The 13,915-nt window shown below is 35.9% G+C and overlaps 6 protein-coding genes across 8 annotated transcripts; 3 read left to right on the top strand and 3 right to left on the bottom strand.

Moving 5' to 3' along the window:
* Positions 1-334: 334 nt before the first annotated feature.
* LOC129570471 (ubiquitin-conjugating enzyme E2 G1) lies at positions 335-2,798 on the bottom strand. The gene is made up of 3 exons (XM_055450097.1): positions 2,626-2,798; positions 1,426-1,528; positions 335-1,210 (listed from the first exon to the last, which is right to left on the bottom strand). Exons 1-3 carry the CDS (start codon positions 2,669-2,671, stop codon positions 853-855), a joined length of 507 nt encoding a protein of 168 aa, XP_055306072.1. The 5' UTR covers positions 2,672-2,798; the 3' UTR covers positions 335-852.
* A 188-nt stretch (positions 2,799-2,986) lies between these two features.
* On the top strand, positions 2,987-4,628 carry LOC129570470 (cell cycle checkpoint protein RAD1). The gene is made up of 2 exons (XM_055450096.1): positions 2,987-3,229; positions 3,318-4,628. The coding sequence occupies exon 2, from the start codon at positions 3,686-3,688 to the stop codon at positions 4,562-4,564; it is 879 nt and encodes a 292-aa protein (XP_055306071.1). The 5' UTR covers positions 2,987-3,229; positions 3,318-3,685; the 3' UTR covers positions 4,565-4,628.
* On the top strand, positions 3,139-3,685 carry LOC129570451 (zinc finger SWIM domain-containing protein 7-like). The gene is made up of 2 exons (XM_055450053.1): positions 3,139-3,229; positions 3,318-3,685. The coding sequence occupies exons 1-2, from the start codon at positions 3,139-3,141 to the stop codon at positions 3,683-3,685; spliced, it is 459 nt and encodes a 152-aa protein (XP_055306028.1).
* LOC129570469 (uncharacterized) lies at positions 4,580-5,843 on the bottom strand. The gene has a single exon (XM_055450095.1). It carries the CDS (start codon positions 5,841-5,843, stop codon positions 4,761-4,763), a length of 1,083 nt encoding a protein of 360 aa, XP_055306070.1. The 3' UTR covers positions 4,580-4,760.
* On the bottom strand, positions 4,580-6,807 carry LOC129570472 (tubulin-specific chaperone A). The gene is made up of 2 exons (XM_055450098.1): positions 6,347-6,807; positions 4,580-6,061 (listed from the first exon to the last, which is right to left on the bottom strand). The coding sequence occupies exons 1-2, from the start codon at positions 6,553-6,555 to the stop codon at positions 5,935-5,937; spliced, it is 336 nt and encodes a 111-aa protein (XP_055306073.1). The 5' UTR covers positions 6,556-6,807; the 3' UTR covers positions 4,580-5,934.
* Positions 6,808-8,886: 2,079 nt separating this feature from the next.
* On the top strand, positions 8,887-13,505 carry LOC129570468 (kinesin light chain). Of its 3 annotated transcripts, XM_055450094.1 has the most exons (6): positions 9,063-9,651; positions 9,739-9,927; positions 10,542-11,165; positions 11,348-11,948; positions 12,092-12,418; positions 12,489-13,505. In XM_055450094.1, exons 3-6 carry the CDS (start codon positions 10,567-10,569, stop codon positions 12,546-12,548), a joined length of 1,587 nt encoding a protein of 528 aa, XP_055306069.1. In that variant the 5' UTR covers positions 9,063-9,651; positions 9,739-9,927; positions 10,542-10,566; the 3' UTR covers positions 12,549-13,505. The 3 variants fall into 3 exon arrangements, with proteins under 3 accessions (XP_055306067.1, XP_055306068.1, XP_055306069.1); XM_055450092.1 differs by lacking the exon at positions 9,739-9,927 and having other exon boundaries at positions 8,887-9,651; XM_055450093.1 differs by lacking the exon at positions 9,739-9,927 and having other exon boundaries at positions 8,887-9,651; positions 12,484-13,505.
* The last annotated feature ends 410 nt before the right edge of the window (positions 13,506-13,915 follow it).

Raw genomic sequence — 13,915 nt, 5'->3', positions numbered from 1 at the left:
AGAAAAGTTATCATTCTTCTGGATTTTTGAGCAAAAAATGAGGAAAAAGTTGCAAAATTCACCTGAAAAAAGATCAGATGGTCCTAAAGAGTTTTTTTTTGAGTTTCCCAAAAAGTTTCTTCAGTAAAAAAAAGATCAAATGTTCCAAAGAAAGATCAAAAGGTCCTAGAAAAAGATCAAATTTCACCTGAAAAGAATAAAATTCTCCTGAAAAATGTGACATTTTAAATGTTGAATTGTTCCAATTCTTTGAGACTGCTGGAAAGAAAGAAATTTTTCCCAAAAGAAAAGATCAAATTTCCATCCAAAACAAATGCAAAAAAGGTCGATGTCGTTCGTTTTACATTTTGTATGTTTTTATTTATTCACTTTTTAAATTAATTGATGCTTAAAAAGAAAAGAATTACATAATAGTATTTTAAATGTTAAAAAAAATTTGTTGAAATCGTTTTTTTTTTCATTGTTGTGTTGTTTAATTCTTTTTTTTTATTCTTCTTCATCTTCTCTTGTTTTCTTTCACTGGGTTATCATAAGGGCAAAAATGAGGAAGCCGAATATAATAATCAAAAAACAAGAAAAAAAAAGAAACTGGAGAAAGAAAAATCAAGAGAAATTTTATATTGAATCGGAGACGGAGCTCATTTCACTTTTGAATGTGTTTTTGTTTTTTCTGTGTTTGCGTTGTAATTTATAATGATTATTATGTATTTGTTGGTTGTTTCATTCTTTCTTCATCATTTTAAATTTTTCTGTTGGATTTTCGCGTGTGTGTGTATGTCTCAGTTTTCTCGCGCCAGCCTTTTGTTGTTTTGTTTGATGATGTTGTATTGGTATTGTGTTTTTTTTAATTCTCTATGAGCAGTCCTCTTGACTCTTTCGAACACAACGTGCAACCTTTCGCTTGAAATCTGGATACGATTCTCGCCATTCTTTGGCCGCATCAACGTTGGCCGGTGATTCGTCATTTGGATCAGCTAGCATCGATATTACGGATATTAAAATTGTTTCCACTGTGTGAACGGGTAACCAGCGTTCCGATGCCTTTTCATAGCCCCATTTATCATCGCCTGGCTCATGTAAAATACTAATGCATACATCACCATTCTTTTCTATATTTGGGTGCCAAATTTCGGTAACGAACTTCATGCGCGGAGGCCGCAATGGGTATTCTTTTGGGAAATGCAAATGAGCTTTGAAGAATCCACCCTCACTGCATGGGAGAGACAAAAAGTATAATGCACAGAAAAGCGTTAGAGAAATGCGTGAAGAAAAAAAGGCAAAAAAATGCAATAAATATTCAATCGTCCACACGATGCTTGACATACGGATTGAATACATTACATGAAAATACGCATACACAACAAAATGTGAGGTTAGATCACATTCGTATATCATGCGAACAAAAATCGGATTAATTCTACTTACTAGAGCGTATCTGGTGGACCGATGATTAGGACTTCCCATTTGTGAATATCATTTTCATCAACCAGACCAGCTGAAAATCCTTCGACCGGATTTTTGTTCAGCTCTGTAACAGAAAAAAAGAGAACAAATTAAATAAGCATTAATTAAATTGCAATCATAAGTCAGGCGTTGACAGCTGAAGCAATCATTTCTGCATCATTTCATCGCTTGAGTTGTTCATCGATTCGAGTTGTCTCCTAATAAATAATCGCTTTTTTATCAAATAAGCCTACCCAAAATGTCTCATTCTATTTTAAAACAATGGACTCATGGAAATTTCATGCGCAAAAAAAGGTCTATGTATGTATATCAATAGTCACACACAATCGACAGCATTATGCTTTGTCACACACAGCCCATTTTATTGATGTGGATGCTATTTGTCGGATGAAAAAAAAAACGTTGCCAAAATCACCGAAAAGGGACAATATTCCGATTGTTAACACATTTTCTGATTGATATTGATTTTTCCGTCCGATAGATGCATAATATGCATGCATATTCATGGTTTTTAATTGCATTTTCACTCTAATGATGCCATTTTGTTCACGTCGAAAGAAAAAAAAAATCACCCAAGAATTCCACGGTAAATTATTCGATGCGGACAAAATCGGATGTACGAACCGAGACAAAAACGTTTAAATTCAATTATTTAGCATATGCACGCCGAGCAACGAAAAAAAACGACGACGAAAAGAATCAGTCCGTCAACTGTCAATGTGGTCGTTCATTTGCATGTATTTAAATACACACAGCAAACAAAGACGGAGCCCATGCACGTTTTTGTTAGTCAGAGCAAAATTCATTTCCCTTTCTTTAAATCGCTGCAAAATTCACTTGTGCAAAAAAAAATTCTCCAACTAAACGCATTTTTTTTTATGATACCGACAGAAAAAGAAACTCTTCGCCGAAAGAAAAAATTGAATCACATTTTTGGCATTCATACGTATATATACACCGTGTATATATGCATAAAAAAAAAATCCCGACCATCGACTTGAATAGAATTTCACTTCGAAGCTAACTTCTTTGTCGTACATGCAAAACCAACTAAATTACAAGCAATATGTGCGGAACCCCGCACACCAAAAAGGATATAATTCTTCGTTTGCCAAAAAGATTGCCTGGTTTTTCTTTCTGCTTTCCACAAATTCCACTTACCGGCCAATTGTTTTTTCAGCAACAATGACGATTGTGTCTCTGACATTTAAACAAAATTTCTTTTTGTCAAACGAAAATAAATTTGGTTGGTACGAAAATGACGAATTGATAAAAATGAGTGTGTAGTTTCAGAGAGATGAACGAGACGTCTACTGAGGAAATATGGCGACTTGACTTTAGCATTTATTGGGCTCATATACGACCGACAAATACAACAACAATAATACAGACGAACAGTGTACGGCAATGCCGTCTGTGTGTCAAATGGGGTAAATGAATAGCCCGAAATTGTTGGGCGTTTACTGTGTACAGCGCCGATGACGTTCAATGTTTGTATTTATTTCGCATTGAAGGCATGGTACACACTTTGACATTTGGTGAAAACAAAAAATTTCTATACATGCTATATACGGTTTTGGGCAATGAACAGTCGTTAGAAAACCAAAGAATCACACACAATTTCATCATATTAGATAAATAGCAGAGAAATCAGTGGCAACGCATGAATTTTTCATGGAATTAAAACCATCAACGTTGGCAATAATTATTCATCGAATTTTCGACAAATTGGACACGAAATATTCGTTAGTGCATCTAACCCACAGTAAATATAACAATATCCAATCAATCAATACTCTAATGAAAAATTTGCTTTAATGAATATTTAAAAAAAAAAAATGTAAAATTTCCAGTTGATGACACCGATCTCCTTGAATTGAAAGGCATTTTTGGCACACGACTCACCGAAGCACTGGAAATAATTGATCGTGAACAAATTACGATTTACCGGAGTGCCAAAAGTCATCGCGAGTACTTTGAAATCTCCGAGGATCAGAATACCGTTTACAAAGTATTGCCCAACATCAACTATTGTATGTGCACGGGTTTTCAGGAGAAGGTCATCCATACGAACGAACAGTACACGTGCAAACACGTATTAGCCGCTCGTATAGCGGGTCTCATTGGCAAAGTGAAAACAGAGACGGTAGCCAATGATGTGTTTACATTTTCACTGCAGTTGATTCAAGCAACGTCACTCGAACCGGCCGCCAACGAATAGATGCAGCATTCCAAAGTACTACACGAAAAGGGTTTGATTCGATCGAAAAGTATGCTGACACAATCTGGCATGTCACAGTTCATATTCCTTGCGAAATTAGATAATATTAAGACATTTTACACGGCACTGAAGGCAATCAATTTCCATGATGATGCTACCATTATCATTTCGTCCGATGGTTTTAAGGCAATTGTCGAGGAATCAAAGTATGTACAAGCATCGATGTATGTGACACGGGCTTGTTTTTCGGATTTTCAACTGCGCGCCGATGAAGACCTATCGGTTCGAATTAATTTGTCCGTGTTCACCGATTGCCTGAGCATTTTTGCCAATCCAGATTGCAGCATGAAAATTATGTACAAAGGTGCATCGGCCCCGTTAGTTTTAGTGCTGGAACAACACGATGGTGATGACCTTATCACCGAAGTGTCGATCAAAACCAAAAATGGTGAGGAGCATATGGATTACAATATCGATGAGGACGATGAATATTACAACTCATTAATTGTACGTGGCCCAGATTTTTCACATCTTTTCAACGATATTCACAAAGCAACTGAAGAGCTGGAAATTACCATTGCACCCAAGTCACCGTATTTTGCCATTGAATCACTGGGACAGCTTCATGATGAGGTCAAAGTTGAAATTGCCAAATCCAGTGACATGTTCATCAGCTACTACTGCGGCAAAGAATCAAAAGCACGCTACAAAATGACACACATTCGATTGACTCTCAAAGCATTGTCAATTGCTAGCAAAGTTGCATTACGCACAGATCGTACTGGTTTGCTTGGGCTTCAGATTATGGTGGTGTCGGATGGTGATTCGCAAATTTATATCGAATATTTTATTACGCCGCTCATTGATGAATTAGAATAAAAGAAAATAGTCGAATTTTGTAATTAATAATTTTTAATTAAAATAGAACAGTTTCATATCGTAACATGTTTCAGGCATTTTCGTTTCTTTATTATCTCAATTTTTAGTTGTTTTGGTGTTTTTCTGAATTATTTTAAATTTTGCACAAAAAATATCATAAATTTAGGTGACTGTTGGATTGGATTAGAGATGGCTGTTATAAATTGTCTGGATTTTCCAAACAAACCTTCCATTTTTCGGATGGATTTGCATTTGGTAGTGCCCAACAAAGCGGTACACTTGATCCAAATGGATTGTCTGGTGACACAATAAATTGATCCCAAAGACTGCGAATCGCAATCAATTGACTTATGCTATCGTTTTTCTTATGCAATGAAACGAATCGATCTTCTTTTGTTGGTTCACCAAATAGAATATTTCGCCATTCCTCCCAGTCATCGGTGTAGTTTATGAATTTTCGTAGCCTTTTTTCCTCCACTTCATACGTTTTAGCAACATCCAGCCACATTTGTTTCATATCATCTAATTCTCGATTCAGTTCCGCATTATTTTGTCCAGAGCCAATGTACTTATCCCTATTCCGAATGCGATTCAACTCTTTTAACGACTCCATTAGCTGGATATATTTGTCGGCTTCATTTTGTCGACTTTTTACATCGATGAACATTTGTTCGGCACGTTGCTTTGTTTCGATTTGTTGACGATTTTTCAATATTTCCGCAGCATTCTTCTCCACCCACTCATCGATTTTTTGATGTTTTCTCTCCCTTTTGCTGGCCTCGTATTTTTTCAACACTTTAGTTTCCATTTTACGTTTCCGTATGCGATTCCGTTTCTCTTGTCGTTTATCGATCAAAATTTTTACTTGTGTACGTACATCGGTGTCATCGTACCTGAAACAAATGGCTGATAAGTCCCCTACTTTGGAATTCAATTTGGAGAGGTGGTCATTCCATTGTGCCGTGTCCATTTCAGGAGCGGCTTTTGAAAGAGTTTTGATATTTTCTTTGAGTACTTGAATTAGGTGGTCACATTGACTCATCTCAAGCGAAACTTCACTTAATTTTAATGCATTTTGTGGTTGGAACGTCGACTTTTTTTCTGTTGAACGATGTTTTCGACCTTCCAAATAACTGTTTAGACGATCTTTGTACAAAGTAGAATTAGTATGTGATGAAACAGATGGTATGGCTGGAGTAGTTTTACTTAAATTATTCGCGAATTGAGGCAGAAGCGGAGGCGGTGGAAAATTTGGAATAAACACTTGAAAATTGCTCATTACTTTTTTGTTGTATTTTTTTCTAGCTTAAAATTAGGTTAATTGTGGTTTTATTGATAGTGATGATGAAAGGAGGAGCCGAATTCAATTTTTAATCGATGTCAATCTTCTCCTTGGCTTGTTTCAGCACTTCCAACGCTGCCCCGAAATCAGGCAGCTCCTTGAGTTCGTCTTCGTTCTTCAAGTAGTCGTTGAGTTCTTCGTATGCTTTGACTAGGCTGTAGAAAAGTAGAGGAAAGTTTAGAACAGATTAGAAAAAACGGGAAAAATTGAAAGAAAAAATAAATGTAAAAATTGAGAATTTTTGAGATAAGTTGGATTGTTTTTGGAGAGAGAAGCACTGTTTTTTTACAAAAAAAATCAATTCTGACATTCTTTTCTCAAATACTAATCTCTTATAATCGACTTTAAAGTCGGCAATGAACCAAGTTGAATTGGCCGAACAACTATTCTTCCCTCAATCATCCGAACAACATTAGAAAAATTCCAAAAAAAAAACTTACCGTCTATGCGAATCGGGTACCATCATCTGTGCTTCCTGTAGAATTTCCTCCTCCTTTCTCAGTACATGTTCGTCTTTGCCTTCACCGCGTAGCCGTTCGATGCGTACCTTTTGCTGGTCAATTTCTTTCACGTAAACGGTTTTTTCCTTTGTCAAGCGCTTCACCACACCTGTTTTAATTTTGATTTGTCGTATGCGTGGATCAGACATTCTATTGAAATTTTCGAGCTAAATATATGGCAAACGGACTAAACTAACAGAAACTAGTTTCTCAATCTACTGCAAACAATTCAAAACTAATTGATTAAAAACCGAAAGGATACTATTATGCACCGGGGGCTTGTACAAATGACATCACATTACTGTATACACGAAATGTCAACGCAAAACGTGACTCATATGAGAATCGTGATTGAATCGCAATTTTTCTGTCGATGTCTCTAACCTTAAAACAATTATCGGTTGACATTGAATTAGTATTAAAAACTCACCTCATACAGTCGCACACACGCAACACAGTCGATTCACAGACATTCACTTTATGTGATTCGGTAGCTCAATTCAATTCAATTCAATAAGCCCGAAACTAGCCCAAAACAGCGAAAAAGAATAAAAATGATGAAGAAACTGAGTTAAATCTCGCGTTGAGTGGAATATTTGACCAAATTATTAAATAAATTCATTTTTTGACACAATTTGCTCTATTAATTCAGTAACCATCTTTATAATCATGCAATTTGAATCACAAACGCAGTTTTCACATTCATTTCTTCACTGTTTGACATTTCGACAAAAAGATATACGTGCATTTGTGTGCGTGCGTGTATACTCTGTGTAAGACGCCTTTATTTCAACTACAAGCAGAACAAAACAAGAGAGTGAGATAGACACCAGCGGCTCATCCATTGTTTTTTTACGCTCACTTGTAAGTTTCAATTGAGCTGTCAGATGCGAAACTATCTCGTGAACATTCTTTCTTTGCATTTTTGGCTAAAGAAATAAAAATTGTGTGATTTATGTTTATTTTATCCATTTAACTTGATTGAGGTTTTTAATGAATCAACGATATTGACTGGAAATCACGACAATTTTGTGTTCCCCCCTTGAGAATAATTATATTAATTAAAGAACGAAACACGGACCCAGAGACAATCGTGTGTATTCGTCGTGTAATTGGTGTTTGGTGAAAGTATACAAAAAAAATACTAGCCAACGATTCTAGAACGCAGTCTTTCGCCAATAGAATCAACAATTTAAACCAATTTTTATACCTCTAATTGCGTAAGTACTTTCAAATATTTTCCAGTGCAAATACCATTATATTCACACAAAACTCACTCGGTTCGGTTGTTTGCACAAAAACAAATGGTTCATTGGGCCAAACTAGGCACCGATTTGTGTGCATGAAAGTGAGTTGTTTTGACTATGGATCTGAATCTGTGTGTGTGAAGGAGATAGAGAACCTTTCTCTGTAGAGTAAGTGAGAGAGGAAGAGAGTGGAAAAGAGTGAGAATGAGCAAAGAAGATAAAAAAAAGAGCAAGAAAGAGCTAGAAGGAGAAAGAAAGAGCGGGTTATAGCGATAGAGATCGAGAGAGGAAGAAAAGGAGAGAAAAAGAGCGAAAGAGAAGCAGCACGAAATGTAACACGTCGGAAATTCAATTCTGCATGATTTCATACATTCCCTAGACATTCTCAAATTGCATGCTTGGCCAATGAGTATTTTTTTATTTCATTCAAAATTATTCTGCGCCAAAACAGTCACAAGTTGCTTCTTTCTACTCAAAATTCTGCGCCAATCATTAAAATGTATTTTATGTACAGAAGATATGTCCAATTAAATAATATTTCCATCGTGGAATACAGAAAAATCAATCAACTCACGAATGGCGAATGAATAAATACATAAACAACAATAATAGTGGAAGTGAGTCATGCACACACCAAAAAAAAAAACTATGACATACAAGTTCGACGTGAATATTTTTGGCATTCGAAATAAAACAAGTTATTCGGTGAAACTTGTATGTCATGAGTGGAATCGTTGAACATAAGAGTCATGTTGTGATTATTCATTTTAATTTAGCGATTGTCATGTTTTGTACCTCATTCAAAAGTCTCTTTAGTAATTGCTATGCAAAAGGTTTTTTCAGATCATCTTTTCGGTCTTTAGGTCTTTTTTCGGTCTTTTCCTACCATAGTCTCTGTCAAAGGGATGGTTTGCGCTTTAAAAATTTATGTCTTTTAACTGCACCTCATAAAAATGTATCTCTTGTCTTCATTCTATGTCTGACCTATGTATTCCGTTCCCTTTTAAATTTCCTTCCTTTCAAATTTCAACTCACAAAAGGCAATAAAATCCTAGAAAAACAACCAAGAAAGTCGTCCGAAATGCGGCTAAATAACAATTAAAATGCATCGATGAAAAAAAAAATATCGAACACATCGACATTCTCATTCTATGTATATGTGTATAAGTTCTAGCTGTGTTGTGTGTGTGTGTGTGGGTAAAAAAATCTATGCGAAAAGTCATCGAGCGATTCATTCAGTTAATGTACGCTGAAACGGAGTCGAATAGAGAGAAGAAAAAAAAAACGTTGTAGAAAAGTAGTAGTGAGAACGTCGCGACGCGTTGAAAGCGCCAAATACGTTCCGCTCGGATTCGCACACTCAGAACACACGGTATAGCAATGTATGCAGGCAACGGTATACATGAGCTCAGTTGATTGGTCGCTTTGATTGGGTGTAGTTGCTACTGCTTTAGAAGAGAGCGAAAAAAAATGGTAGTCTTATTGCATTGAGGGTTTCTTGTTCGAAGAAAAACTGTGCACAAACCAAAAAAAACTGCCAGACCATTTTGTGAATAGCTCAAAGTTTCAATCGATTAAGAATTAAATGAGGCGACCAAAAACTGAAAAAATTCCGTACAATTACGTATTACTTGGTGCAACCTAAATCGTGCCTGTGATAAAAACGTCCCCGTTCTATTTTGACATTTCCATTTGCTAGACTTACACAAAATATCTTACAAAAGGAACATTTTTCGTGAACACTATTTTTTTTGGTTTTAAGAATTGTGATTTTTTTTTTTTGAAACGCTTGCCGAATATAATTTTAATTAAGATTTAGACAAATAAAATAATAAGCTAAGCTATTGCTCGTATGTGTTCAATGATTGTACTTCGATTTTGATCGGTTTTTAGTTTCTTAGTTACAAGAGATACTCGTTGTTTTGTTTTGCGCTGCTGAAACCAAAGATACAACACAACTCATACAAAAATGTCAAAAGCAATTAATGATTATCGAGTGTAAGTAGTTTAACGCCTATTGTTCTCGGTTAATCTCTTTTTTTTCGTCTCTTATAATTTCGTCTCATCTGGTTTGTAATGCATTAGAGCATTGTACTTCCGTGTTGTGTATTATGTATTTCAATCGCCATTGCATCAAGTACATTAAAAGCTTGTACATAGTGTGTAGTAAGCGGAGAGCGCCATACGTCCGTCGTCGTCATCGTCATCGTCGTAGTCTCCGTGGCTGCCGTTGCCGTTGCTTTTCAGTTATATATACTGCTATTTGTATGCGATGTGTATGGAGGCAAGGGAAAATCGATATAGATTATTATATTTTCCAAATGTGCATATATTTTGATTATATTCACGGAGCATGGGTTTCGGTTCGCATATATCGCTCAGCCGCTACCTATACCTTGCTATACAAATTCTGAATGAACGATTTGTGTATGCATTAAATCAGTCTTTTGTACAACAACAACAACAACAATAACAGCAGCAGACGCAAAAGCAACAGCAGCACTAGTACCACATAAAGCTATACGATCCATTCGTTTCCACTCTACTTAATTCAGTGATTTTATTATTCGTTGTTTTATATTGAAAATTAACACAAAATCCACAGCCACACACACACACACAAATGAGGTCCATAAATGAATTTCTAAAAAATTTCGTTGATTGAATACGAAATTAGGCGTTTTAATGAATTAGCGATTTATTAAGATGCTCATGCAATTTTTGAGTAGCTAAAATACTAATAAAAACATTGTTTACATATCGAATGATTTTCATATAAATTTTTACATATTTCATAAATTGCAACATTTTTTCTGTTTCTTTTCTTCATTTTCTTTGATTTTTTTTTATTAATTTGAGCATTTTTTTTCTCTTTTAATCTTTTATAGCCGAAAAATCGAAAGTATTGGCAAAATGACGCAAATGACTCAAGAGGAGATTATTAGCAATACGAGAACAGTATTACAAGGCCTCGAGGCATTACGTGTGGAGCATGTTTCGTTGATAAGTGGTTTGGGACAGACGAAAAATGAAAAATCCGACATTGTGCAAAAGAATATCGAAAGCATTGAGCTGGGCTTGGGTGAGGCACAGGTGATGATGGCATTGGCACAGCATTTACAAAATGTCGAAGCGGAAAAACAAAAATTACGTACACAAGTGCGCCGTTTGTGTCAAGAGAATGCCTGGCTGCGTGATGAATTGGCCAATACACAGCAGAAACTACAAGCATCGGAACAAAATGTTGCCCAACTGGAGGAGGAGAAAAAGCATTTGGAATTTATGGCATCGGTTAAAAAATACGACGAAAATCAAGAACAAGAAGAAGCCACCGAAAAATCACGCACCGATCCAGTCGTTGAATTATTCCCCGAAGAAGAACAGGAAAGCCGTAGCCATTTATCGCCCACGCCACCAAATCAAATTGCCTATCAAGCTAGTGGTGGCTATGAAATTCCGGCTCGTCTTCGCACATTGCATAATTTAGTTATTCAGTATGCGTCGCAGGGAAGGTAAATGTGAAGTACTGATTGAAATATAAAATGTGATTTTCTAGTCTGATAACTCAGTTTTATGGTGGACTGAAGAAAAATGTTTTTCGATTGCATTAATGCAGTCAATTGTCTAACTCAGAAAATGTCTAGGTCTTTATCGAATTTCCACTCTAATTTTTTTTTCTTTCATTCGTCTGCAGATACGAAGTTGCCGTTCCATTATGCAAGCAGGCCTTAGAAGATTTAGAAAAAACCAGCGGACATGACCATCCCGATGTGGCGACAATGTTGAACATTCTTGCTTTGGTATATCGTGATCAGAATAAATACAAAGAAGCGGCAAATCTCTTGAACGATGCACTGGAAATTCGTGAAAAAACCCTGGGCGAAAATCATCCAGCTGTTGCGGCGACACTCAACAATTTGGCCGTGCTGTATGGAAAACGTGGCAAATATAAAGATGCCGAACCGTTGTGCAAACGAGCTTTGGAAATTCGTGAAGAGGCACTGGGTCGTGATCATCCGGACGTGGCAAAACAACTCAACAATTTGGCGCTATTGTGTCAGAATCAAGGCAAATACGATGAAGTTGAGCTGTACTACCAACGTGCATTGGAAATTTATGAATTGACATTGGGACCGGACGATCCGAATGTGGCCAAGACGAAAAACAATTTAGCCAGTTGCTTTTTGAAACAGGGCAAGTATAAAGAGGCGGAAATTCTTTATAAACAAGTGCTGACACGGGCTCATGAACGGGAATTTGGTACAATTGACGGTGATAACAAACCCATTTGGCAGGTATGAACAGCAATTTTTCAAAATACAGGCATTGATCTCATGAAATTATAGGTTAGCAGTAGTAGTATATTTAGACAGACATACCCAACCTCAACTATTATTCAACATTGATTAATCTCTTCTGTCTGTATTCCCAACCGTAGGTAGCCGAAGAGCGTGAAGAAAATAAGGATAAGAATACAAATTGTGCACCGTATGGTGAGTATGGTGGTTGGCATAAAGCGGCCAAGGTAGACAGTCCAACGGTAACCACAACGCTAAAAAACCTCGGTGCACTGTATCGTCGTCAGGGAAAATATGAAGCCGCCGAAACGCTAGAAGATTGTGCAATTCGCAGCAAAAAGGATGCAATTGAATTGGTGCAACAGGCTCGAGTGGGTAGTGCTGAAAAGCGACGATCCCGCAATATGGCCGGCTACACGGGTCCGGGTACAAGTGGTGAAGCCTCACAAAATGATGGCACCGATGGGGTATGTATTTAGGAATTTAGCTAAACCTCATCATTTTATACAAGAATAAATGTTCATTATTTCAGCAAAGTCGACATTCATCTCTTCACTAAGCGATAAATTACCATCCTTTGGTCTATTCAAGAAATAATACCAAATTCGGTCCACCGAATCGCCTATTGTAAGTGTAATTTAGCCAGATTGTTCCTGTTCGTGTTTGTTTATTGCAACGACTACCACCACCACCACCACCATCGTCATCATAGCACGAGGGAATGTTGTTGGGTGCGGCGAAAGGAAGGTATCAAAACGGACCACACAAAAAAAATTATGCTGTTTATGAATTCAATCAAACCTATCTAATAACTTCACACACACACACACACATATTGTTAAGACATTTTGCAGACTTTAATTCAAACAAAAAACTTATGTATTTACTCACAGAAAACAAAATCTCGGCAACACAAATGCATTCGATTCCTACAATTGTTTAACTTTTCATTTTACCACAATTTGTTTTCAATTGTTTCTCTTTTGTTCTATTGAAATCTCTGGACTATATTTATTTTTTTTTAAATTTAAGTCAGGTTTTTTCGCAAGGCGGTAATAGTTTGCTTAGAAAATAAACTCTGATGTTAAAACGCAGAAAAATGAATATGAGAGAAGAAGAAAATTAAACATGAAAATATGCCTACTTTAAACCACACAGATATGAGTCACAGTGTGACTGTCACACATACACATACACACACACACACTTTTGAAAACTAACATTTTCTTTTTCTTCTGTTTTCTGCCTCGTATCAAGTTGTCCAACTTTTTCGTTTGATAAATATTGATTTTTTTTTAATTATTAAGAATAAATATATGCAATGTGCAAGAATATTGTGAACGTGCTTTAAAATATCTACTATTTATGAACTTTTTTTGAAAAAAAAAACGCCTTTCGTCCACAAAAACAAACGCAGAGTGCAACAACTACAAATAACCATTCGAAACCGTGTTTTTTTTATAAAAATGCTTTAAGATACGACAAAAAATGAAAAGTTTCTACTTAATTTGCACTAGATTTATTGGAAAATATATATTATTATATTGTATCGAATGAAGAGATTTTTTTTTCTTCTTTTTTTGTCTAATTTTGGAGCAGATTTTAATAATTACAGGTTGTAATTTACAGTCAATCTGTACAGTATTCACAATTCATTGTACAGAAATAAATTGAAATAAATTATCGGGACAAAGGTAGGCTATCGTAGGTGCTGGACTTGGGAAGTTGTAAATAACTTACAGTGCAATAAGCTGTACTTTTAACCTAATTTTTTGTTCATTTTTTATATTTATTTTGTTTTTTCAATGAAAAATGTTCAGGTTGACACCTGTTCAAAAATGACAATTTTTTCGGGGAAATGATTCTTTGTTTAAATGAATTTTTTTTATTCAATCGATCATATACTTGTAGGAAAACGTGGATATTCCGGCAATCAAAAGAGAATTTTCCAATTTTTTTCATCT

Source organism: Sitodiplosis mosellana, unplaced genomic scaffold (genome assembly GCF_009176505.1).
Source record: "Sitodiplosis mosellana isolate CC-2019 unplaced genomic scaffold, AAFC_SMos_1.0 Smas_scaffold_59, whole genome shotgun sequence".
Taxonomy (NCBI): Eukaryota; Metazoa; Arthropoda; class Insecta; order Diptera; family Cecidomyiidae; genus Sitodiplosis; species Sitodiplosis mosellana.
Note: the sequence above shows the minus strand (reverse complement) of the source record. Positions and strands in the feature narration are given on the sequence as shown.

Excerpts from the sequence above, each read along its gene's own strand:
- LOC129570471 (XM_055450097.1), bottom strand. The coding sequence starts at position 2,671 with ATGTCAGAGACACAATCGTCATTGTTGCTGAAAAAACAATTGGCCG. Across the intron at positions 1,529-2,625 it reads GCTGAAAAAACAATTGGCCG|AGCTGAACAAAAATCCGGTC; the intron begins GTAAGTGGAATT and ends TTTCTGTTACAG. Across the intron at positions 1,211-1,425 it reads GGTCCACCAGATACGCTCTA|TGAGGGTGGATTCTTCAAAG; the intron begins GTAAGTAGAATT and ends TCTCCCATGCAG.
- LOC129570451 (XM_055450053.1), top strand. The coding sequence starts at position 3,139 with ATGGAATTAAAACCATCAACGTTGGCAATAATTATTCATCGAATTTTC. Across the intron at positions 3,230-3,317 it reads GTTAGTGCATCTAACCCACA|TTGATGACACCGATCTCCTT; the intron begins GTAAATATAACA and ends TAAAATTTCCAG.
- LOC129570470 (XM_055450096.1), top strand. The coding sequence starts at position 3,686 with ATGCAGCATTCCAAAGTACTACACGAAAAGGGTTTGATTCGATCGAAA.
- LOC129570469 (XM_055450095.1), bottom strand. The coding sequence starts at position 5,843 with ATGAGCAATTTTCAAGTGTTTATTCCAAATTTTCCACCGCCTCCGCTT.
- LOC129570472 (XM_055450098.1), bottom strand. The coding sequence starts at position 6,555 with ATGTCTGATCCACGCATACGACAAATCAAAATTAAAACAGGTGTGGTG. Across the intron at positions 6,062-6,346 it reads GTACCCGATTCGCATAGACG|CCTAGTCAAAGCATACGAAG; the intron begins GTAAGTTTTTTT and ends ACTTTTCTACAG.
- LOC129570468 (XM_055450092.1), top strand. The coding sequence starts at position 9,623 with ATGTCAAAAGCAATTAATGATTATCGAGT. Across the intron at positions 11,166-11,347 it reads CAGTATGCGTCGCAGGGAAG|ATACGAAGTTGCCGTTCCAT; the intron begins GTAAATGTGAAG and ends ATTCGTCTGCAG. Across the intron at positions 11,949-12,091 it reads ATAACAAACCCATTTGGCAG|GTAGCCGAAGAGCGTGAAGA; the intron begins GTATGAACAGCA and ends TCCCAACCGTAG.